Genomic DNA, 12,124 nt, shown 5'->3' with positions numbered 1-12,124 from the left:
CTGAGTTATCTATTTCCACAGTTGAATGTGTCATTTTCATAAGGTGCGCAGGAACTTGCTTTGATACCAAAATTGATGTGATAAAATTGAAAGATTTAGAAACAGAAATAGATTAAAGAGAAGTACGTGCCAAAAAGCTAGATTTCTTAACAAGTGCCGCATGTAGATGATTAGTCTGGAAAATGGACCATATGTATATTCACAAACAGCCCAATAATATAAACTAGTTTCATGAACTTCCAAACTGATTGAAAGGGCAATCAATATGGATCCAACAGCCTTCTAGCATTAACCAACCAGAAAGTAAAACACCAGATCATTGAGGGGAATGAAAGCAACTGATGCAGAAAATTGAAAGCAACTAATGTTAAAATACCATTATTCAAATAAATTCATCATCCAATGTTCATAAAAGGCCTTTATATGTTTCTGAATGCAAAGTAACCCTAACATAATCCTAACCATCCAATATTTCTAAACTTTAATGACTAAAACATCCCGAAATAATTGATAACCACTCATGCTTCCAATAAATTGGCTATAAGTAATTCAAATGATATGAGAATTGAAGATAACTTAATAGGCTTTCAATGAGAACCAATTTCTACTGTAGAAGTGGCCTACAATACAAGTGACCAAAAAACTAAAAGGGAAACTTATTTGTCGAGTCACGATTAGCTCTAACTCTCACAGTGGAGGACATAACAGTTTATCACACATGTGGTCCAACAGGAAGAATGCATCAGATCAACTAACGAAAAGCCCTACTTGCACGTACCTTGAGAACTCACATTATTTATATGGACAAAGAGATGGTAGCTTGAGGATTCACATTATCGCAAAACTCAACCAACTGTGAAACAGTAGAAATAGTGATATTTGTGGAGATGGGATATCCAATTCATGGTGTGTTTTATTGTTTAAGGTGATGCCAATTCTACTCAAGAGGGATAAGTGGTATGACATCGCAGAAAGAGTGTTAAATATACATGCTTGAAAGTGAGTTACATATGCTCAAGTGATTGGCTAGGAATGAATGCTTGCATTGACATAGACAGGAAGCAAGAGATGGATGCACTTATAAGCATGTTCTTGGAGAAGGCGATGCACAGGCCAATCTCATTCTCCGAGCATTTGAGCGAGGTGCTAAACATTTAAGAATTAAAGTATTTAAGTACTGAATGAATGTCGGTGGATCCATGATTCAAATAGCAGTTTGGGAGTGTGACTCACCTGGCAACGAAAACGGTGAAAATTGACTGTGGACAGAAGAAGAAGAGGCTGTAGATCTATATTTAGAAACATATAATGGGTTGACAAGAATGGGGTCGTTACCGAATAAGATATCAAGTTGAGATTTAGATCACTGATGCCAACTAGGAAAAAGCCGATGATCACCAAGATTGTAAGTAAGATCTGGAAATAGCTAGATAACATTAAATATGTGGCTTAAGTTCCCACTCAAGACCCAATAAAGACTGAACTTACGACCTGCAGTTTAAACACTTGAAAAAACTTGGCCCGACTTGAATATATTTCATCATGACTCAAGAAGAAACAAGATTTGATCACAGCTCAGTCAACTGGAAAAAAAAAAGAATCAAGTTCATTTAAGGAAAAAAAAAAAAACCTCAATGAAACTCAAGTAGACAATATTTATATATTTTAAAACTCAAACTATTAAATAGTAATGAAAAACCGAAAAAAAAATTAAAAATTAAAAAAAAAAAAAAAAGAAAAAGAAAAAAGAAAAAAAGAGAGAGAACTTAAGGACGCGAGTCTGAGTGACTTTACTCGACTAAATAGACTTACAATTCGAGTCCAGCTGTCCAGTGTTTAAACTATGGGGGGGAAAGGATCATGATGAGATTTGCTTTTGTTGTAGATTCGCAAGAAACAAAAACCTCATTTTTAATATGTTCGTTGGGCCATGTTTCAATGCTCAACTTATATTTAAAAAATGTCAGGAGCAGGTATGAATTGAAAAAAAAAAATAATTAAAAAATAAAAAAATCACTTGGCAATAGAGCCAGTTACCCCTTTCAAAGGTTTGAGGCTAAGCTTGACAAATAAATAACTTCAGTCACCCAATAGTGTTCAACACAATGCTGATCACCGTATTAATACACGAAATACCTAATATAATTATTTTTTAGTCCCCATATGTTAACTTAACCAAGTTTAACTTATCTAATACCTTCTTTTTTGCGGGGAAAAAAAAAAGATAAAAATTGGAAAGTTAGAAGTTCTATGGTACAATGCATAAGCAATATCTTATGCAACTCCATCGCATTTGCAAGTATAAGACTTCAAAACTCAGTCCATCGAGGCGAAAGAAGGTGCCACAGCAACGAGTCGATGGTTGCCAGAGAAGTTTGCATGTGAACCCATCTCGGAAGCATCTTTGTAAGTATTAATAAAGATTTTAAAATATGTATTCATGTTCACCAAGAATATACAAAAACTATTCGGAAGAAACTTATTTCACCAAGATTCGGAAAAATGTTAAAAACAAAATTGGAAATAGAGAAACTGGTTAGTATGAAGATGGTCTCACAGAAGCCATGCAGGTAGTATCTAATGGTTGGAACACCAGGAGAGATGGAAGCAGGAGAAGAACTCCAGGACAGCAGGATGGTGCCATGGGTAGAAAATTCCTGTAACTAAGATTCTCACTCTCTTCCGTCTTGAGAATGGCAACCATAACAACTACATTGGGCAAGGATTTTGAAAAAGAAGAAAGAGACCACTTTTATACATTTTACTGGATCTTCCAACTTCAATGTATTCAATCTTAAGGGTACCTAGGCGTACCATATATCCCCACCGTCCAATTCTTTTGGGTGGGAATCCACACAAACATTTCCTACCATATTTTTGCATTGGGGCAGGAACCCAAATTAGATTTTCACAGGAGTCCATGCACCCACAAAAATCTGTGAATTTTTTACTAGGACTGTTAATCTGTAGATGGTACTTTTCTTAACTAGGAACGTTAATCTGTAGACCCTACTAGTTGAAATGTCATTATTACTATTTCTTGAGTAAAGCACAAAGCCTATAAAACCCTACCAGCATGGAATATTGTTGTTAGTATTGGGTATCTTATCAACTGGCAGACTGAGTGGAGATACCTCGTTTCAACACTTGAGGTTTTGGTATCGATCCTTAGTGGGGGTGGCTAACATGGAGTATGTGTACTGACATGGGTGTGTACTAACAAGCTAACCCAAAAAAAAAAAAAAAAAGAAAGAAAAGAGGACGGAAGAACCCTAAAAGGAAGAAAAGCAGGCATACAGCAGGTATCTTATTAAAAAAAATTTAAAATTTAAAATTTTAAAAAAGACCCTATGCAACCCCTACAAGAATATAGAGATTTGGGTATGGTGGGTATCTAATGATAGCAACTACAAACCCACTAAAGATTTTAAACGTCGTCCCATATATTCATACATAGTAGAGAAAACCTAGAATGTTCTCTGAATGAATGGTTATGATAATTGGATCTGTGTGATATTCGGTTTCCAGAGCATTGAAGGTGGGGCCCTTCAGGTGATCATCATGGATCTCTCACGCAAGTGCATTTACACAAAATACCAATCAATGGTAAATAACTTCGATGTGGGACTAAGATGCTAATCTGTCCTGATAGTAATACGACTAATCTTTAATGTATAAATAAATTGAAGGAAAGAAAACCAAACACCCATGAAAGAGAGATTATTTTAGCTGCACCAAAAGACACCTCCCGTATAGGAAGAATACCTAGAGTCTAAAACGAGCTGGAATGTAACATCTGATAGATGGGGGGGGGGGAGGGGGGGGGGGTGTGAAACATAGATAAAAAAAGGAGAGATAGGAGGTTTGTATGAGGCCATGAAGGTGAATCCCACCAACCAAAAAGAGAAGGTGACTGATTCTCGGAAGGATTGCATTCAGGGAGAAGAAGAAATGGAAAAATGGGCTTGAAGGCAACAAATCAGGCTATGCATTGCATGTATCTTTTCTTTTTCCCCAGAAAGTTGGGAGCGCACCTGTAACTCTTATGTGAGCATTCTAAGAAGCTGACTATTTGAGAGAGAGAGAGAGAGAGAGAGAGAAAGAGAGATCAAAAAAATGAAGTGGACAAGACTACTTTTGCCAGGGTAACATACCACTCATAATCTTCTCCAAATTTGGATATAAAGCGTTGGGGAGCTGTTTCATTTTGGGGCGGGCGGAGAGAGAGAGAGAGATGAAACGTGGGACATGGGCTAGGAAAAAAAAAAAACAAAATGGGCATCTTTGCAAGACAACTTCTATCAAGCTACCATATATTGGTGACCTTGCAGCAAAACGGATGCAGATCGTACTTTGTGTAAGAGAAGAGAAAGAGAGAGAGATCTATCCAACCATATACCCAAATCCTACTCTCTACTTTCGCAATTTTACCATTTAGCCCTCATCTCCTCTCCCAAACTCCCTTCTCTTAGACCATAAACACTCTGCAAAAATACAGTACACTACTATTAAATAAACAAATAAAAGCCAACCCGATCCGTCAACTCCATTCTCCTAAAAGGACGAATTCCATCAACCACTTTCAAATTGCGTAAAAACAGAAGCTAAGGGCATTTTCGGAAAAAATAAACACAAGATCCATCGTACCTTGAACTGGCGAATTCGTATAGTTTCCCCCTCGGAGAGAAGACGATCAATGCCACCTCAGCATCACACAGTACAGACAGCTCAAATGCCTTCTTCAACAAACCATTCCTCCTTTTCGAGAACGTCACCTGCCTGCTCGTCGCGTTCTCTATCCTCCTCATCTGCGTTTTTCCCCTCACCATCTCTCTCCCTGAAACGAATCAAGATCCGTATATCTCAATCCACCGAAACACAACAAAAAATACATTCACATAGATAGAGAGAGAGAAAGAGAGAAAAAAACACCTGCAACGGATATCTGATGTGGTTGTTACAGATGCTGCGATTTTTAGCACCAAGATGGAAAAAGAACGACAGTCAGAGATGGAAAGAAGAGAGAGAGCTGAAGCCCCTTTTTCTTATATTCCTCTTTTATCTCTTCCTCTCTACTCCGTCGAAGTCTTAAATGGAAAAAGACTCGTCTTTTTTCTAATTTCGGTAAAGCAATAAAGGTAGAGCAGAAAATATGCGGTAGCAGTGAAGACAGGATATTTCATCCTCCATCCGAGGATAGATTATATCCTCGGGTTTTCATTTTGTAACTGTAGGACCCTCGATTTATTGATCTGTACCGTTGGTCTTTTGTAATACAAGGTTTTGAGTTAGGTTAGATGTTAAAATCCATCCTATCCTTCTATTTTTTTTGGATAATACGATTTTTCTATTCCAACCGTGCGTTGAATGATGACCATATAAGATCTTTTAAGGCTGCTTCTTTGGAGAATATTGGAGGGATCTGGTTCTTAGATGTGAAATTAATCAGATTAGCGGTCTCGATTGAAGCACGTAGGAGTCATTCGAGCGAACGTAAAGATTAAGGATATTGTGGCCCGAGGACGTCTGATCACCAGACGGTACAATGAGGCTGAGACTGGACAGGAAAGCGGGGCCCACGGCGTACGAGAGTTAGCAACCTGTCTCCATCTTCCGTACAATTCCGTACCGAATGGGCTAGTGAGATGTGGACACGTGTCGGAAGGATCGGCCATCCCGTTCGTTGCCAGACCGCGTCACGTGGCTACTCCTTGTGGGGCGCGTCGACTCGATTCGACTTTTCACATGTTTTTAACATCGCTCTTTTATCTCTACTTGAGCGTGCAAGTGATTCCACCGTACGCACTCACCCCTCAACCGTACACGTGGCAAATATAAAATCAATCCATTCCGTATAATTTATACAAAAACGTTAATTTATATGATAAACCAAAATAATAAAATTTTGAATAATTAAAACATTCGATCAAGTAAAATATATTGACCTAAATAAAAACGTTGGTCCTATCATTTTATATTCCCAAAAGAAGATCATTTTATCTTGGACCATAATATAATATGTTTTTAATGGTATGGATTTCAATAAATTTCATTAAATTATATGATATATAGCTGCATATGTATATTAACTATAGTCCTGCTGACTACAATGTATTGCCTCGTTCTGGTAGAGAGCCGAAGGAGTGATGGCCGAGAAGGCGGGGGTTGCTACCATTGGCTGAAAATTAGATATTTTTAAGGTGGTGCGGCACCGACTTGGCGGCTTTTTTGCCATTTCAGTGCTCTCGCAGAGGTTTTTCTTGAGGTTGGAGTCGACTTCGTTGATGGTGTTGGGGGGACCAGCGCGTGCTCCGACGCTTTTTACTTTATTCATGCATTTCACCTGAGAGACCACCATTTTAATCTACGAAAGAGTACCTTATATAGTAGGGCGTGTTTAGACGGGCGCCGGATGTCGACTCACGGTGACACATAGGGGTTATCCCATAACCCCTCATCCAAGTGGGTGCTTGGGTAGACCTTATACGGATGGTTTTGCTGCCCTCATCATTGTGACATCAGATTTCAATAGGATTTGACGTATCAAGTCTCCTCTTCTCTCCATCTCACCAAATCTTATGGGATTCGCCATAAAATTAAAGGCAATTTTTAGATGACAGTCTCAAGTGTTTCGATCAGTTGATGGAAGAGATGAGGCACCGTGGCATGAATGGTGGTGCATGTATAAATAAGATAGATGGCGGATAATGTTTGGACAGAAGATCGCATGGGTTTGGTTGTCCGACTCCCTCATCGGCGTTAAAGTGGGTAATTTTCGGTCGTCTTCAACAACCTCATCTCACAGCCACGGTCGGACGAGTTCGACCAACGACGTATCCAGCCACTCACGGAGTTTGCGGTCAATGTTGCAGATCCCTAAGGTGAATCTTTATCCCACCTTTCATAAGGCCAGTGATCCCCGGTCATCGAACAGGTGGGTACCTGAACCCGTGGGAGAAAAAATTCCTAATTTTGCCACTGTTGTCCGTTTAGGGCATGTTTGGCCAGGTGGTTTAATAAGGATTAGGAAGGATGGGATGATTTTGAAGGTTGTAGGGGACTTGTCAATGGATATCCGGTATTGTTGATGAAGATGTTTATAAATACAGGCTTTTAGAGCAGATCAGACGATCGATCCAATCCGTCTGCCATTATCGTCATCCCACCATATCCCACTGCCATTAGTGTCACCCCACCATTTGACATGAAAATGTAAATAGCTGCATCTCTTCTTTTTAAATAACCGTAGAAAAGGTTATGCCTGTGATTATTTTGCACATGGATTCGTTTTGCCTACACCAATTGGGAGATTTGGGATATCACAAAAGGAAATTGATGATGCATGGACTATGGGTATCGCCTACACTTTGATATTCGACTGAGGAAGTATGTACTACAATCTCTGTTTTGGGCATGGTATGCATATAACAACATCCTGCATCTCAGGAATGGATAGCGTGCATCTTCTTTCTTAGCCAACTATTTATGTAATCCCAAATCTGAGTACATTTAACTTGCATTGTGGTTGTTTGGATCTCTTTTTCGGATTGGTGTTGTAAGGCATTGCAATAAACTGCTTTAATGTCTGTTTAAGTGTTTCTTCATTTCAAATAATGTGTATCAAATCTAATTGTGCTTTCTTATGAGTGAAAGAGAAATGCACATGATTGGTCGTCATTTGTTGTTGTTGTTGTTATTGTCATAGATCTTGATGGAGTTGAGGAGTTGGAGTTTTTTTTCCCCCTCTATTTTAAGATCATTGTAATACAAATTCTGGCCAGCATGGAAGTACCAACTATAGAGAAATCACTATCTGTATTGTGTGTATGTGTGTGTGTGTGTGTGACTGTGTGTTTGTGTATGTTTACATTCTTTTTTTAGATAATGGGTTGCTTGGGGAGTGTTTTTTCTGGTCTTGAAATGGGTCAGATCTGTTTTTGGTTGATGAGTTTTACGTTTTTTTATTTCTTGGATCTTGAATGGATTTGGGTACTTAATTTGGGAGGAGAAATATATCATTAACATGATTAAGAACAGTCGAAGAAAAACCAGTTTGCTGCATTGTGTGTGTGTTTTTTATTAAAAAAAATAAATTTGGGATGCTTTAAAAATAATAATAATATGTTTTTGGCGAGTTGTTTTTACTTTGATTGAAATGGGACAGATTTGTTTTTGGCTTATGGGTTTTTGTTATTTGTTGGATCTTGCATGGATTTTTCCAGTTTTTTTTTTCCTTTTCTAGTGAAAGACCAATCTAATGAGATTAAGATCATTAGCAGGACTAAGAACTACAGCTGAAGAAAATCCACTCCGTGCACTGTGTGTGCCTGTGTGTGTGCATTTTTCTTATTCCCTTTTTTAAAATATAAACATAATATGGAGTTTTCTTAAATGAAAATAGGTAGGATATGTTGAGATAAGCTTTATGCCCAAAACATGATAAGAAAGGAATTGTCGATTGTTGGTGGTAAGGAATGAACCAATCCCAAATACATTTTCAAAAAAATGGCTCCAAAAAATGATCAGGAAGGAATTGCCCCTTAGTTAGCTTTTAATGGTTGTTGCTGAGGGTTTGATGAAACATTTGTAGAGTGAAATCTATGTTAAATTGGCCCCACCCGTGGGCTCCACTTGGGAACAGACGGTCGCGAATCCCCATGTGGACGAGGATTGCATGGAAATGGACCCCACCTGTCTTATAGTATAGCATGCTCGAACAAGCCTGAGTTTTGGAATAGACTAGGATTTTTTATTCATCTTCCCCTTCATCCTGAAGAGTCAGACACAGTGATCCAGATTTGATAAAAGAGACACCATAGTAGCCCCACACATACATCAATGGTTGGTGTTTCATCCTCATTGTTCCTTGTGGTGTGGCTCTTACGGGTTTTGCATCTGGAAGATTTTTGGCCCCAGGGCCCGATTGAGGTGTATGTCTGATAGAAGGAGTGGATTTCACAAAAATAAAAATAAAAAGAAAAAGTAATGGATTTTAGTAGATGACGTTTGGGCAGAAGATCAAGATTGATCATCCATTCTGGCCAGCTAATCAATTATTCACGTGAAAATTCTTGCCAAAAAACGTATTCAGAAGGTCACGTAGATGTGGATGTAGTGAAAACACAAATATCAACTTGTTTTGGTCACTGATGTTGCGAATACACGTTTTTAATGGTGGAGGTGTAATCCCCACTCTCTGGTCTACTTGAGACTTGCACCAGCCTCATTTTTAGAATCATATTATATAATTTAATGGGAAAATCAATGAACGGCGTGGATGATACATCACCGTAGGCCCCACAGAGCAGTGTGCGGATGGAGAACTGTCCGTGCGGTGGTAGCATTCAATCTGCGTCCGCACGTGTATATACCTATTCGGCCGGACGTCTACAGCCATCCCACCACCTCCTAAACACGTTTACTGTGGGATCAGATGAGAACTGTCCAATCCCACCGACTATCCAAACATCCATGGGACAGATCCCATGGGCTATCCCGTCCCATGGGATCAACCGACATCCACTGACACAGCCTTGCAACCTTAAAACTCATCCAATCCCTCCTAATCCTCTTAATCCGCCCGACCAAACACGCCCTAAGTTCTCACTTCATTTCGTTTTTGGGAATTTATCGTTCCGAGATGTGCCTTGATTGAAGAAAATATTGTGAATCGTTGTGGGGGAGGGGAGGCATGCTCAATGCCTCCCATCGCATCCTTCAACATCCTCTCGTAGGGTGGGAGAGGAAGTACGTACATGGCAATATTACGTGGACTTGGATTCCGTAGTGACCCCTTCAGAAGTACATACATGAGTTTTGTCCACGTCATCCATCCATTTTTCCTACTCAATTTTAGGACATTAGCTAAAAAAGGGCAAATCCAAAGCTCAAGTGAATCACACTAAGGAAATGGTGGGACTGTATGCCTATCGTTGAAAACTTCTTGCAGGCTAAAGAAGGCTTTGATTTTTTATTTTTTATTTTCCCTTTACGAACCAAGTTCATGTGACTTTATGAATAAGTTGGATGGCAAATAAACATTGCAGTGGGTGCATAGGAAGATTTCAACATTAGGCATCACTAATTTAGACTTAGCTCATTTTTAAGCTTATATCTTAAAATGAGCTCCCTGATTTTTAATAATAAAAAAAACAAGTGCTTAACCTAATTGATAGAAATACTCTCAGTAGAAGGGTAGGTCAATGGATTAATTCTTAACAATACAGTTAACTTAAAATTTTAAAAAATTAGTAGAATCTTTTAGACCTAGGGCTCTTTCTCTATTTAAAGGGAGGAACCAATGGAATCTTCTAGATCCAAAGCTCTTTCTTTGTTTAAAGAGAGGAACCGTGGAAATTTTTTTGCGGAAAACCCTAAAACCAAAGAGCCAGTAGAAGAGATAGAAGACCTATAAAGAAGAAGCTTCTACCGATAGGTCTCAATCGTTTTCCTTTGTTTTTTCTGAGATTCCATCTAAAAACCATGTATCTAAACAATGAACGAGGTAGATCAACCCTATGTCTGTTGTTTTAATTTATGGAAAAGTTTTGAAGATAAGAGAAAAACTTTGCACAAGATCTCATATTGTATGAGATCAACTTTGAGAAATTCAATCATATCAGTCCAAAGCGATTCGAATCAAAGGATCTTGAGTCCGAATCACGTCAAGGCCTCAAATCCTAAAGTGATTTAACTGGTGGATTTTCCATAGCGATCTATGGATAGTATAGATGATGATAGATTATGCTATAAAATGATTTTGTGCAATGATTATAGACCCCGATAATATGGATCCTGGCGATCCTCTAATTTCCCCAAACTTTAAGAGGGAAATAATCATTAGATGGTTTGAACCTAATCTTTGATTGATGGAATTCGTATAAGTTGAGGAGTGAAGGAAAAACTATAAAAATTTTGAAAATCGGATATGTAAATTAAAAAACCTATTTGATTCAGTTGATCAATCAAAGTTGATGTTTAATCGATCGAATGGGTTGATTTTTGTCTAACAAACAAAGTTGAAAAATCATATCATGATCCGATTGATTGAAGTCCTAGTTCGATTGATCGAGGGTTTCCTCGAGTGATTTCGATTAATCGAAGGTACTACTCGAGAGTAGCAAAATATGTCCAGTGAACGAACTAAATTAAATCTGACATATTTTGATTGATCGATGGGTAGGTTCAATTGATCGAATGTGACAAAATTTGTCTAGAAACTTGAGATGTTAAAATCTAAATTTTATTGTCGATTGATTGAAAGATCTATCGAGGGCTCTTGAGATAGCTCGATTGATCGACTGCATTGATCAACAATTCTTATTGATTTCAAATTAAGTAATGGATTAATAAGACTAGTGGGTCATACTAGGAACACTCACCAGGTTGCTTGCTGATGCCTGTGTGAGGGAGAAGCTATGAGCACTGTACCAGGATTCAGCCTCTTCATCAGCAATATCACGTTTGACACCTCCCTTAAGGATTTATATAAGATTTTTGGGAAATACAAGAAAATTTCTAATGTATACATCCCCTGGGATTGGAAGTTTCATCGACATAGGGGTTTTGGCTTCATCAGGTTCCTCTATGCTACGGATGTATATGCAGCCATGGGGGTTCTTAATGGCAAGAGGGTCGATGGTCGGATTCTTACTATGGATATGGCAAATCCCAGAAAGGACACTCAGCCTCGAAAATCCAATAAGCTGGACTCTGTTGTTCCAACCCCCATCTCTCCAACTACTAACTCCTTCTTAAGTGTAGCTAGGGATGCTCACTTAAATCAACCCTCTCGTCCAATCAGGGCAAGAGCTGGATTGGGCCACATAGACGATGAGCTCTTAAATCTAGATAACATCTCTTTCTGGGCGGATTGCAAGGAAGTAGAGCCGAAATAGAAACAACTGGTGCTAGCCCTAGTGGGCCACATAGTGGACAAAGATGTTCCTCTCATCCGTCTCCCCCAGGGTCTTGTTGGGTCAAGATATGCTGCCTCGGCGATTGACATTGCCCGCATAGCTCCAAATCGCTTCATATTATCTTCAAAACCAGGATGGAGCTCATCTCCTTCTACTATGACTTTTCTCTGCATTATAGGATGAGATTTCCAAAGTTGAGGTATGGA

At 38.8% G+C, this 12,124-nt stretch overlaps 2 protein-coding genes across 4 annotated transcripts in view; one reads left to right on the top strand and one right to left on the bottom strand.

Annotated features, from left to right (window-relative positions):
- Window positions 1-5,113, bottom strand: part of LOC131249067 (MADS-box protein SOC1) — a 99,747-nt gene extending 94,634 nt beyond the window's left edge. Inside the window, exons 1-2 of one of the 3 annotated variants that reach the window (XM_058249633.1) lie at window positions 4,933-5,113; window positions 4,648-4,837 (exon numbers count right to left, since the gene is read on the bottom strand). In XM_058249633.1, the coding sequence (XP_058105616.1) occupies window positions 4,648-4,829 (182 nt within the window). In that variant the 5' untranslated portion in view covers window positions 4,830-4,837; window positions 4,933-5,113. The remainder of the gene's footprint in view (window positions 1-4,647; window positions 4,838-4,932) is intronic. The other 2 variants (XM_058249631.1, XM_058249632.1) reach the window with 2 other exon arrangements.
- A 6,304-nt stretch (window positions 5,114-11,417) lies between these two features.
- Window positions 11,418-11,897, top strand: LOC131249730 (serine/arginine-rich splicing factor SC35-like). Its single transcript, XM_058250498.1, has one exon. The coding sequence runs from the start codon at window positions 11,418-11,420 to the stop codon at window positions 11,895-11,897; it is 480 nt and encodes a 159-aa protein (XP_058106481.1).
- Window positions 11,898-12,124: the final 227 nt, after the last annotated feature.

Source organism: Magnolia sinica, chromosome 6 (assembly GCF_029962835.1).
Source record: "Magnolia sinica isolate HGM2019 chromosome 6, MsV1, whole genome shotgun sequence".
Taxonomy (NCBI): Eukaryota; Viridiplantae; Streptophyta; class Magnoliopsida; order Magnoliales; family Magnoliaceae; genus Magnolia; species Magnolia sinica.
Note: the sequence above shows the minus strand (reverse complement) of the source record. Positions and strands in the feature narration are given on the sequence as shown.

What these genes read in the sequence shown, in the direction of transcription:
- LOC131249730 (XM_058250498.1), top strand. Translation starts at nt 11,418, where the DNA reads ATGAGCACTGTACCAGGATTCAGCCTCTTCATCAGCAATATCACGTTT.